Raw genomic sequence first — 13,795 nt, 5'->3', positions numbered from 1 at the left:
ATTGCAAATTCGATCACAATAATTTAGAGAAAGTTACTTTAGTTCATGTAGTTTCGCAAAACCTATCATAGAGACTAGTCAGGAGCATTTTATCAAACCATATAAATTATATAACGTTCTCCAAACTATAGGAAATAAATTTGCCTAATTTTAACGAAGTCTTATTATTTTTTTTTTCCATCCAAATTTGTTTGAGGAGTTGGTGAATTTTGAAATGATCTAAGAACTGTCTCCCCATTATTTAAAGTTACATATATGGTGGTTGAAAATCAAACTAGCGAAGTAGTTATTGCCCTATAACAATTATATAGCATAGCATGTGTAATAAATCACATAATGCATGTAAAATCTTATAGTTTTAATTATTTTTTTAATAGTGATTTTTTAAACATGTAATAAATAAATATTATAAAATTTTGTTTTAATGGTCATGATCATCTTTTAAAAATTAAATAATATAATAATTTTTATTTTAATGTTTTCATATTATCATCTTTATCGAAAAAAAAAAAATCTTTGTAAAGAGAGAACTTTTGTGCTAGTAATTAAATTGTTAAATAAATATTTTATATTTTATATTATAATATTGATAATGTAGTAATTTTTGTTTTAATGTTTCACATATCTACCATAAAGTCACTCACATGGTCACATACACTAGCAGAGTCACGTAGAGTCGGGGTACATGCCCCTAAATTACCGTATTTTACATTTTCAATATAAAATTTTAGTAATATTTGACAATATATATATATATAGTCACATTTTTTTTAAATCTAGGATAATTAGGATTCACGTTGATTCTCGGGATTGTGGGTTCAAATCTTAGGATTGTTTTCAATTTTTCATATTTTGCATTTTTTATATAAAATTTAAGTAATACTTTACAATAGATATAAAAAACGTCAAAATATTTCTTGAAACTAGGAACTAGTGTAGTGGTAATTGGGAAAAATGTTCAAGTTCTAGGATTGGATTTTTAATATAAAATTTAAGTAATATTTAATGATATATATATATAAAAAAATCAACATTCTACTTGCAATCAAAAGTTGGTGTAATGGTAATTAGTGTACATGTAGTTGTTTAAGGTTGTGGATTCAAAAAAATTTTATGTAAATTTTTTTAATGTAATTTGTTTTAAGGTTAAATCCTGGTAGGATGGTTATCATCAACTTTTCTTTACCTAATTTTCAGACTTTTTATTATTTAGTATATATTTATTTTAATTAATTTCAAAATTAAAACTACAAGATAATTTTCTCGTTTCTGGTCAAGATATATACGTATCATATCAATCACAAGTAACTTTCAATTTTTTCTCAAATTTTTAAATTTTCATACTTTTAAGTCTATAATAAATCATAGTACTTTTATTGATAATACTTTGTAGGGTTAACTCTATATCAACATGGAAAAATATTTTAAAAGAAAAATAACAATAGAGATCATAAAGTCATCATCTTAAAAAAGAAAACATATCTCTGATTCTAATATATCTTATATAGAACTTAATTCAAGAGAACTACATATAAATCATGGTTTAAGAACTAAAATTTCTAAATATGATGATTATTTAAGATCAAGTTCGTAGATATACATACAATAAGGTTTTTGTTAGCCTCAGAATCATATTTTTTTCATTCAAGAAATTTGAATCGATTTCGAAACATAAAAATTCATAGAGAACAGTTGTAATGTATTAAATTAATTAATATATAGAGATATGAATATTTTTTAAAACATTTTTTTACAGTTTTTTAATTACATAATGCCCCTATACAAAATTCCTAACTCCGCCACTGGTCACATACATAAATGTTACATTTTTTTTTACTGTATAACCACTTTTGTTGAACTAAATCCTCTATTTTTCTTTGTGTACTTTCTCTAAATTTGAATCACACGAATTAGCTAAACACAAAGTATTATTTTGTTTTTCTTTTACATATGTATCTCACACAAAAATTGTTGACCACCTTTTCTATTGATACTTTTAGTTAGTCAAGATATTTAGGAAGTAACTAAATATGATTCAAATTATGAAAGTGTTTTTCTTTTTCAATTGGTGGGGTATGGGAATCAAACTTTTAACTTCGATATCGATAATACAAGTTTTATGTATGTTCATCAGCTATGCTCATTTGACTTGAAAGGATACTTTTATTGGGTTCGCTGGATGGATGACCCAGAATTTGAGGAAAAACGAAATATGTCCTACTTTTTTAAATTGAAGTTTTTTTTACCTTTTATTTACCTCATATTTAGATGAAATTACTACATAACCCCGCATACGTAGATTGGGCTTCTCGTTCTCACTCGATCTCCTCTCCCTCCTTGTCACTCCCACTATCTCACGTGGAAAGGTTTTGCTTGCTCTCATGCTCTCTCGCTCGCCACCAACACAAACCGTGAAGAATGAAAAATTAAAATAATTGAAAAGCCCACGAAGAACATGAAGAAGAAAACCACGAAGAAAACAAAAGGAAAAACCTCATGGAGTAGACGAGGGAGAGGAAGGAAGGGGAAAAAGGAAAATCAAAAGTGGAAACAGGGGAGACAAGGGAAACGAAAGAAGGAAAAAAAGAAAATCGGAGTTGGAAATGGAGGAGATGCGAAGATGAAAAGGGAGAATATTTTGGTTGATGATGATATACGCAAAATTCTTAAGTTAAAAAGAAGTAGAAAAACCATTTTAGACTTTGAGATTATGCTTTTATATTACTTTTTGTTGAAAAAAGTATTTTTCATTGGCTAAAATGAGCATAATTCAAGCTATAGTCACTATTTATTCTCTCATCCTACGTATTGTAAATAATAATTTTTATCGGTTCAAAACACTTATCTTATTTTTTATTATAATTTTATTTAATTATTGAGTCAAGCAAAACACTTTAATTTAAACTCACTTATAAGTTGATAAATCGTCGTAATAATCAAGTTGGCCTTCGCCCCACAGAGAGTTGAACTCCAATATTGATTATGATAATATTATATGCAAAACGCACAATAATAAACATTTTGACTTTTTCATATAAATAAAAGATAAATAATAAACATTTTGACTAAGAGTAAAATGTTTATCAATTTAGTTAAACTTATTTTAAATTTTTGTTTTTAAATTTTTTTCATAAATATTCAGTGACGTTTTATCTATATTTTCATCAGGATCGATATTTTGAACTTCGCTTACCATACAACCTAGCATTTATGTTAGAATGTAAATTCATTTTTTAACTATATCTAAATTTATGAACTGTTACACCTGTTTTATTTTATATAACTCTTTGTAAAAAAGGTAAGACTTTTTTTTTCCTTAAGTGTAAGGATTAAGAAAAGAAAAGGTAAGACTTAATCTAAAAGACTTGTTTCATAGGCTTTTAATATATGAACAAATTTATAGATCATATCCATAATCAATTACATATTAATCACATTAATATATAATTTCCTCAAATTAATTTGAACAATTCAAGTCATCTCTCTTAAATATCCTCTAGTAAGCTAACAAGGGAACCTAGTGGACTTGTAGATCAGAAGTTCCAACGATATGAGATTAATTTGCTAAACCAATTAACCAAGTTAATCAATATTCGTTAACTGTAGATACACTCCACTAAAGACCCATAAACTACACTCTTCTCACTATAGATATATTTTTGTGTCCACAAATATAGACCAATAATAGCAAGTTAGTCCTTCACGAGTGTTCGTAACTCCAACTAGATCAAATTACTGTTTTACCATTGGGTTACCTCTGACTCCTTAATATCAGTGCTTCTCTAATGAACAACTTATTTATGGTCCAACCAATAAATAGAAACCCCTCTTGGGCCAATGAGAGGGTAGGGCTCTTTGTTTAAGTCCCAGAGACATCACTTAAAGAAATACTCATTTACTTACCTTGAAGGCGGGAGGAGAGAATTCTATCTTGTATTATTATGTTCTCAGCTCCCTACTCGATTTTGTTCCCGAAATGGTAGGTATGTTGAGTTGACGATCTGATCACTTTCACCCATACAAATCAAAGAACAATCCCTTGTGAACAGGAGTTCATAATATACTCAAGATTTAAACTAAGTTTCCTAAGTCATCTAATTGAAATAGAAACCAAATTAGTTAATGGTGTTACATCTAGTGGTTACTATTTCGCGGTTCGGTCTTATGCAAACTCATTACATAGGATATCCTCACTCGCATGTCACCTACACGAATGTATTGGATCATTGTGTGTTGTATCTAATACAAAGTGAGTTTTATCCATAGTGTTATCAGGATCCAACCTTATCCCTATACTATAGACCCTTTAAGCTGTATCTTGAACATTGATCTCTGTATGTCTCCACATACAGTTCAAGACTCATAAAACAGCCTTGAATGTTAGTTTATTGGATTTAGAGTTATTAAGACAAAATAAAATACAACATAAACAATAACATTAATCAACATTTATAACTCATTATTGATGACGATCAATTAATAACACTTACTATCTATGAGTTTTAGGTCATAAAACCCAACATATATATAGTAAAAGAAAGTGAAAATCTTGTGAATATTTGAAACATAAAATGAATTTAATTGAGTAAATTAAATTCATTGTTTAGAAACTTTCAAATTGAATTGAAACTTCAAATTAAAATGATGCTTCATGTGCAAATTTAATATGTATGAAAATTTTATTTGTAGCTTTTTTCAATTTGAATGAGTTATGTTTGATTTTTGTTAAGTAACAACTCAATTGAGTTAAATTTGATAGGTGTTTCAAATTTTGTATTTATTTGATTTTATTTCATTTGTAACATACCATTCCAAATTGAAGAGTTCTCTCCTTTCTTTCTTTTGTTCTTGAGTTGAGAGCAAATATCCAAAAGTTCTGTCAGATTCGAGTAGTTCAAGATTGTAGTTCTATCAGAGTTAGTCTTTGTATCCTAATGAGACGGTTGTTGTAGTCTACTTGCAGCTTATGCAAGGCCAATAATTGTCTTTAAGACAACGCTTACCAGAAGCGTGCCTCAATTACGTTTTGAGTCTCTAAAAATTAATTACTAATTAGTTTGCTAGTGTATTCAATTCTATATATACCATTTTCCCCAACATCTAGAAGATTAGAGACGATTAGTCATGAGAAGAAGGAAATTATTCTTGGGCCGACCCCTCACCTCGCCCTCAACTTATGCTAAGGTCAAGGTACAATTTGTTTAATAGGATGTGCCTTCCATGCCCCTACTCCCAAATGTCCATGATAAGTCTAGTTTGATTCACTACTTAATTAGATCCATAAAGAAAATAGGAAGAGATGTAGGTCTCAAACCCTACTATTCTAACTCTCATATGTAACTTGAAATTCAATCTCTCACTCAAAGAACCTATTTGTTACACTTTTTGTTTCTTTTTTACTTAAATATCAGAGTATATGTGGCAAATAACACACTAATATGTAGGTTTTCCTTGTTTTGTAGTCACACTCTTACCTTCAAATAAGTTCACTTTTGTTATTGTTATGTAAAGGTCAAGTGCATTTTCTCATGCTTGAATTTTGGCATCAACAAATTTAAGTCACAAGAACAAAACTTACAAAATAAACACATACATTTAACTCTCAAATATTAATTAGATTAAAAATCATGTGAACCTTCACAAAACTAATGATTTAGTCCTTGAACTTTAGTTTGTAATGATTGAGTCATTGTAATTTCAATTTTGTAATAATTTCATTCTTGATCTTTAGCATGTAACAATTTAGGCCCTCTACTTTCAACTTTTAAACAATTTAATACCTACACTTCTTATTTTGTAATAATCTAGTCCTTATCATGAAAAATCACATCAAACTTAATTGTCAATTTTGATTATATAATCTCTTAGTCTTTATAATTTATAAACAAATTTGACCTTTTATTAGTTTATTAATTTACTTGTACAAGAAATTTCATTAAATTTTAATAATAATTTTTACAATATGGGCTAAACCGTTACAAGTTCTAAATTACAAAACTAAACTTATACTTATTAAAGTTCAAGGACTAAACTATCACAATTTTAAAAGTGCAAAGGCTAAATTGTTATAAATTTGAAATATATAGACTAAATCATTACAAACTAAAGTTCATGAACTAAATTATTACTTTCATAAATGGTCATGGATCAAAAGTGGTTTTTAACCTATTAATATTCCAATAGAAATATTATCTTTAACATTCATGCAAATAAAATAATGGACAAATTACAAAAAGCACCCCTAATATGGTGCGTTAGTTGCAATTACACCATCAAACTTTCAATTATAAAAATAGAGCCTTCAAACTTATAAAAGTTTTAAAATTAGATCCTCAAATTTACAATAGTTGTAGAAATTGGACCCCAAAGTGATAAAAATTGAACCCCAAATATATACAGTTTTTTAATTTTTGTAATTTTGTAAGTTCGATAGTCTTATTTTAACACTTGTATAAATTTAAAAACTATGTTTTTAATATTGCAAATTTACGAGTATAATTACAACTACTACTATATTTTAGAAATATTTTTTTACAATTTGTTCTAAAATAATACCTACCATCCAGACAGACGAGAAGAGTTATATAGAAGGTAGAAGAGTTATACCATCATGGGTGTGATCTAGTAATAAAAAGAAAGACATAGTTTTAATGATTGGCTTAGAGTGCAAGGGTTCAATCTATGGTGATTATCTCTTTAGAATTAATTTCTTATAATTTTATTGATATTTAAATATTGTAGGATCAGATGGATTGTTTCTGTGCATGTAAGTCGGCTCGGACACTCATAAATGAATGGAAGAAGAAGAAGAAGAAGAAGAAGAAAAAAAAAAAAAAAAGGGTGTAGAAGCCCATCAAAACGAAGTCGTTTTATTTGCGTCTTATCATCCCAACCAAGAGTATGGACTTGCCCCATCCATCTCATCGTTACACTACAAAACATCAAATTTTATGTTTTTTTATTCCTTCGAGAAAAAAAATAATAATAAAATAAAACCAAATTATTGTTTTTGGTTTGGTTTTCCGTTCATACCTTTTGGCTATAAGAACGGTTCGCAATCCCTTTGCTCTTTTCTCTCTCTCTCTCTCCCTCCCTCCCCGGAATCGTCACCTTCGTATTTCTTCTTCGACGACCGCCGCACCACCTCACCGGAACGGCTCCTCATTTCCACCGTCGCCACCTTGCCTCATTTGGTAAACCTTTTGATTTTCATTTCTATGTTTATATACAGTAATTTCTCCCCAATAAACAGACTATGATTGCTGGATTTTGTTGCTGTTGGAAGTTTCTTCAACTTCAATTGAATTGCGTTTTATCTTCAGTAGATCGTTTCCGAATTACTGTTTGTTTAATTGGAGTTTTGGAATGTGAAATCTATTGTTTGGTGGGGCCTAGAATGAGGAATTACGCGATCGGATCTGTTTTGGATTTAGAGATCCAAGGTTGGGAGGGATTTTGTGGTGTGTTTTCACTTTGTGAGGGCTATTATGACGCTTTTTCTTTAGGTAGTTGTTGAGGTAATTTTTTGTTGGTGGAAATTCCGGCTGCCATTTTCCTTTTGTTGTATTCAAATTCATCTCTCTTTTTGCTCATGGCAGTGCTTGTGGAAGGTTCTTTGCATTTTCGTAGACCTGGATATGTGGAATTAGAGTTGGTCCAGAGATTTTTCTGATCTGGGAACAACGTTATATATATATATATATATATATATATATATATATTATGATTATGTGGTAGAAAGATTATGCAAGGACCCCATCATCATAGCCTAATGACTATAATCTAGTTCTGTTCTAGATGCAGCAAATGGATTTTTGGCTTATAATGGATTAGTTCAGGAGATTAGAGGCAGTTTAACACTTTAACTATGGTACTCCATAATTTTCACGTTTCATTGAAGACTATGAATTGGTTTCTCATTAGTTTACCTAATCCATTAAGGATGCCCCTTTTTCTTATCAAATAAAGCCTCAAGGATCTCCATTTTGGGATTTTAGGACAGGGACCTTCATGAGTCATGTATATTATAAATTTGTACATGTATTCAATCAGTGCACGTTGTAAATGTTTTCTTTGACAGTTGAATGCATAGAAGCTCTTTTTGCAATATTCAGCTTGTTTCCCTTATTAAAAATTGTTGTATACAGAACTCTTATGTAGCTAAACCCCTTCGAAGTTTGCACATGATATATTAATTCTTCCTTTTGTTTCTCCCTTTTCTCTCCAAATCCTTGCTTGCAGTTTGTTTGTTTGTATGTATGTTTGTTCGTTGTTGTTGTTGGTTTTTTTTTTTAAAAAAAAAAAAAAATGAGACTCTTGCAGATTATTTTATCAACCAAGGGAAAGGGTCATCGCCTTTTGGAAATATGAAATTACGATATCCCTTTATTTCTCCAATTAGCTTTCTTTTTTAAATTTATTTTATTGATTGCTTACAGGTATCTCGCTTACTATCAACTGTGTTTTGTTTAGTTCTTAAACCTTACTTGTTGTGCCTATTTTAACTGGTTGATTAGCTTATTTGCTTAGCTACATTACAAGCTGTAGCTGTATGGAGCATGTATACATTAGTTTGTTACCATATCCTTGTTTGATATGTACTGGACATATTGGTAACTATATTTTAAGCACGATAGACACTTATCTAATACTTCTTGAATATTTTGGAGATGTCTTAGATAATTGTTGAACATGTTAGACACTTGACAATGAATGTCAAATAATTTATGAAAACTTGACCTGAAGTGTTAATTTAGAAACTTATAATTAAAATTACGGGACAAAAGAGAAATATAAGAGAAAAATTGTAGTTTTTGACAGTAGAAGTAAAACATGAAACTTATTTTTGAAGCATATAAGTGCATGAGCATTATTGAAGCAAATTGCAACATGAAATCGTTAAAAAATATTAAAATAACCAAATATATTTTAAAATCTATGTTGTAGTAAATGTGTCAGTGCTGTTTCCATATCCTAGTTAATTAGACAATGACATGTGATTGTGTATGCACTGTGTCTTTTTTGTGTCTGATGCCATGCCTATGCTTCTCTGAAACGAGCAAATACTTGATACAAATTGTTGGAAATGGAGTATTTATTGTCTATATCAACTTTTTGTACCAAAAGAGATGAAAACCTGTGCATGATCAACTTACTTGATAGAACCACCCTGAAAAGCACCAGCTTGAGACTTGACACACCCATTTCAAAACCGCCTTTTTGAATGCAAGGATTTTTCTTATATGAAACAATTTCATTGATTAAATAAAATGATACAAAAGGGAGTAAACCCATACGATAATCAAATTATTGCAATTCATTAAAATAAATAGAAAAGAATCATGTGGACCGCTCTCCCCCAATGACATCATGAGTCTCCTCTCATATGCTCTCGATGACCATTCATTCATTAAAGAGAGAAGAATCATGTGGATGTACTTGATTTGTGCCTTTTTATAGATTACATGGAAGGAGAGGAACAACCGCATATTCAACAAGGGAAGATCTTTTGATAGTTTTTTTAAATCATTGTATATCATGCTATTACTTGGTGCAAATGCACATTTTTCTATGGATCATACAATCTATCTTTACTATTTACCAATTGGAGGAATCTTTTGTGGCTCCGTTTGGTTTGGCACAGCCTAAATTTCATATCTCAGTGAAATTTGTTTCTTAACAAAAAAAATTAAATAAATAAAATAAAATAAAATAATAAAAGAAGAAGAAGAAGACGACAATGCAGGGATAGTCAACTTACCGTGAGAAAGTTTGGGTGGGGAAGTCATCAAGTAGCCAGTGATGCTAGTTTTGTTTTATTAGTTATTGATTTATTATTATTTGTTCTTGCAGTTATGTAATATTGAAAAGCTACCTGAGCCATCTAGTTTTTTTCCCAGAAAATGTTATTGTACTAAATTATTATCGTTTGTTATTAATTCCTAATGTACTTGAAATATTTTCTCAACCAGAATAGGTTTCTTGTTGTTATGTGAAGTTTTGGCATCTGAGTGAGCCATTGGAAGCAGGAAATGGTTAAAAGGTTCATTCTCTCTTTCCATGCATTCTTTTCTACTCATTTTCTGATATTACTGAAGAGAAACTCATATACACATCTTCTATTAATCAGGCATGGAGTGTTTTGATTATCAAGCGATATCATGTTGCAGTGCGTAGGGGGATTTTTTGCTTCCCTAGTAAGGTGTTGTGATCTTGACTTGTATAAGCAATCGAGAGGTCTTGACGATCCTGAACTTCTAGCGAGGGAGACTGTGTGTATGTTTTAAATTTTTATTCCTTTAATTGTGGATTGTATGCCTCTGAAATGCACCCAATTCATATTGTTGCATCTACTTGGTGTCCAGCGAACCTAAAACTAAAATTGGAAGTTGGTGACCAAAATGAATTGGGCTACCAAAACGAAGTGTGATACAACTTTAGTCATCTGTTATCTTTTCAGAACAAAAACGGTAAATTTTTTTAAATGATGCTAGTTTTCTACTACATGCAGTCAGTGTAAGTGAAATAGAGGCACTATATGAGCTCTTCAAGAAGATTAGCAGTGCCGTCATTGATGATGGCCTGATCAACAAGGTATATGCATCTTTTTCTGCCGTAGGTCAGGGATATTATGATTTGTACCTTAGGCAAAACTTTTACCATATTATGGACTTGACATCTTTTCCTTCATATCATATATTAACCCTTGTAAGTTTGTACTTGCTGATTTTGTTGGTTCATTCTTGAAGTTGTTTCTTGTACTTCTATGCTGTAGGAGGAGTTTCAACTGGCATTATTCAAGACGAATAAAAAAGAAAGCCTATTTGCTGATAGGGTACTATTTTTTATTTGTATTTTTTTTATTTGATATTGTATATCGGCAGGATATTGAATTTATTGTTTCTTGGATGGACTACATTTATCAACTTATTTTCTTCCCAATATCTCTTGTATAAAAATCTTATTCTTATTTTATTTTTAATTGCAGGTGTTTGATTTATTTGATACAAAACACAATGGAATATTAGGCTTTGAAGAGTTTGCTCGTGCGTTATCTGTATTTCATCCCAATGCCCCAATTGATGATAAAATAGAATGTACGTTTTGTAGAGTTTGGAAAATTGATAGAGATTTTTGTCCATTCCTTACAAAAGGAAAAGAGACTGAAAAAAATTGATAAAATATTTGGAGCAGTTGTTATGCTGGTTGTTAAGACGTTTATAATATGATTGGAATCCTCGTGTCTAACTACATTCTTTTGCCTTTACCTTATAATGCCATGTTTTCAGTTTCTTTCCAATTGTACGATCTTAAGCAGCAAGGTTTCATAGAGAGACAAGAGGTAAAACTTTGCTCCTTGTGATGAAGTTATGTTTCCAGTTTTATATCCCAACTTTCCTACTACAAAGCTGGATCCTTTGTTATGCTTAGGTGAAGCAAATGGTAGTGGCTACCCTTGCGGAATCTGGTATGAATCTTTCGGATGATGTTATTGAGAGTATAATTGATAAGGTACTTCTCTACCTGTTATCATTATTTAATATTTCTGTTTATTTCTTCAAAGTTTGATGAATTTACATATCGGTTTTATTCGAGATTATTTATAAATTTGTGTATTGTACGCATAGAAGTTATAAATTTTATTAATAGTTCAAAATTTTGGAGTATGTTTCAGACTTTTGAAGAAGCTGATACAAAACATGATGGAAAGATCGACAAAGAAGAGTGGAGAAACCTTGTTATGCGACATCCATCTCTCTTAAAGAACATGACCCTTCAATATCTCAAGTAAGTCCACCATTTTTGTTTAAGCAAAACATCGGATAATCATAATCATATACCTCAAGTCAGTTCCTTGTTTGTTTTTGTGTAACGTCGTAAAAAGATATAAATGCCAACCGCGAAAAGTGAACTATAGCTGGACTTATCATATCCAAGTCTGCTGTTCTTAGTCTACTATTACAAATGACTGATGATGATAATCATAATCATATACCTGAAGTCAGTTCCTTGTTTGTTTTTGTGTAACGTCGTAAAAAGATATAAATGCCAGCCGCGAAAAGTGAACTATAGCTGGACGTATCACATCCAAGTCTGCTGTTCTTAGTCTACTATTACGAATGACTGATGATGATTTATGAGCAATATTTTCATAGTCCAATGCCTTGAAAATTTTCATGGCTCTTGTTGTGTTTTGTTATGATCTGGGGGTTTCTTTGCTGCGCAGGGACATCACCACAACTTTCCCAAGCTTTGTCTTCCATTCACAAGTTGACGATACCTGAAGTTGTGATTGTGATTGTGTTCGTGATCGTGATCTGCTGATAAAGTATATCAATTGCATTTAGATCATGGTTTGCCCTACTGTAAACGTTATAGGCCACTTCTTAGAGGGGCAAACATTGAATTTTCACTCCACATGGGTTGTTCTTTGGGTCATTTTGGGTCTTGTTTATTCAGTGACTGAATTATTGTATTTTAAGCACGAGACAGGCAGAACTCTGGTTGCTTTTGTTTGCATTCTTGGCTGAGTTTTTCTTTAGTATGGAAGTGTTTATCAATTAAGCATCTCTTGAGAAAGAAAAGTGGTCGTTGATGTTATCAGAATGTTGAAATATATAGCAAAGGGTTGGATTATGAGAACATACGACGAAGAAGTTAATCTCTTCTCTGGAAAGTATTCGATGTTTCATCAGCAATCAATTTTTTTTTTCTTTTCATTTCAATTTCAATATTAAATTGTGATATTGATGTGATGTGATACTTGTCACTTCCAAAATTTTCAATTGATAATAGATCATACATTTAACTGAGTGGTTCTCAGTTAACAACCAACTCGCTTAATATTGATTTCAAGATTTAGACAATTTGGAATCGTCAAAAATAGCGAGATTTGAGATGGATTTTCAATTTAAAAAATAATAGGACAATTGGGCATATGAAATGTTCATATTTTGGTGTACTTGTCTTCCACTCCTGCGACAAGTACGACGAAGACGACTAAGAGCAATAGTATAGTGATGGCTAACTAGCAATGACGACAACTAACTAGCAACAGTTGTGATTTATTTTAAAACAACAAAGATTAAGTTCATTTTTATTATCAGAATATTGTTAATCATTTTTACGGTAAATAAGATTTGTTAGTATAACAATCAAGAGGCTTTCTCATGGCTTCATCCTGTCAGTGATAATGATTCTGAAGTCGATTACATGAGAAGTGGATTTAACAGTACTTTTGGTCAATGAGGTATTGTCCCATTCTTTTAGTTTCCTAGTTTGTTATTATTTGTTCTCTTAGTTTATACCTTTCATGTTCTTTACGTTCGGTTTTAAGTTTTACTTTCTTTTGGACATTTTTTGTATTACTTTGAGTCAAGTTTATTTTTATCATGTTCTTTCTTTCTAACTATGAGCTAATATTTTCTTTGTGATTCAAATATGTGGATTCCTATGAAATAAATAAAAGTCCCACTTGCATTCAAGCTACTTTCTCAAACTTAGTTTCATTTGTTTTTATTGATTTAATGTTTATTGTTAATCTAAATTGACAACTTAGATTAACATACTATATTGAATCTTAATAGTCGAAAAAAGTTGGATAATACATGGCTTCCATAAAAGCAATATAGAACAAAAGTCTAAACATGATATTTCATTTTTTACCCTAGACATAGGACAAAATGGACCTTCATAATTGTATGCTCACTTATCTTAGTCTAAATTAGTCGTAGAAATATATGTTTAATTGTTTGTGCTCCTAAAAGTATCCCAAAAAGAGCTAAATAGGTGAACT

The 13,795-nt window shown here is 30.5% G+C and overlaps 1 protein-coding gene across 1 annotated transcript; it reads left to right on the top strand.

Moving 5' to 3' along the window:
* Positions 1–6,935: 6,935 nt before the first annotated feature.
* LOC120092197 (calcineurin B-like protein 3) lies at positions 6,936–12,644 on the top strand. Its single transcript, XM_039050435.2, has 10 exons — positions 6,936–7,193; positions 9,972–10,042; positions 10,130–10,275; positions 10,511–10,593; positions 10,775–10,834; positions 10,988–11,096; positions 11,289–11,341; positions 11,431–11,511; positions 11,675–11,787; positions 12,227–12,644. Exons 3-10 carry the CDS (start codon positions 10,161–10,163, stop codon positions 12,282–12,284), a joined length of 672 nt encoding a protein of 223 aa, XP_038906363.2. The 5' UTR covers positions 6,936–7,193; positions 9,972–10,042; positions 10,130–10,160; the 3' UTR covers positions 12,285–12,644.
* The last annotated feature ends 1,151 nt before the right edge of the window (positions 12,645–13,795 follow it).

This window comes from Benincasa hispida, chromosome 11 (assembly GCF_027475165.1).
Source record: "Benincasa hispida cultivar pf3 chromosome 11, pf3_genome.v1.1, whole genome shotgun sequence".
Taxonomy (NCBI): Eukaryota; Viridiplantae; Streptophyta; class Magnoliopsida; order Cucurbitales; family Cucurbitaceae; genus Benincasa; species Benincasa hispida.
This window is presented reverse-complemented; position numbering and strand designations above follow the sequence as displayed.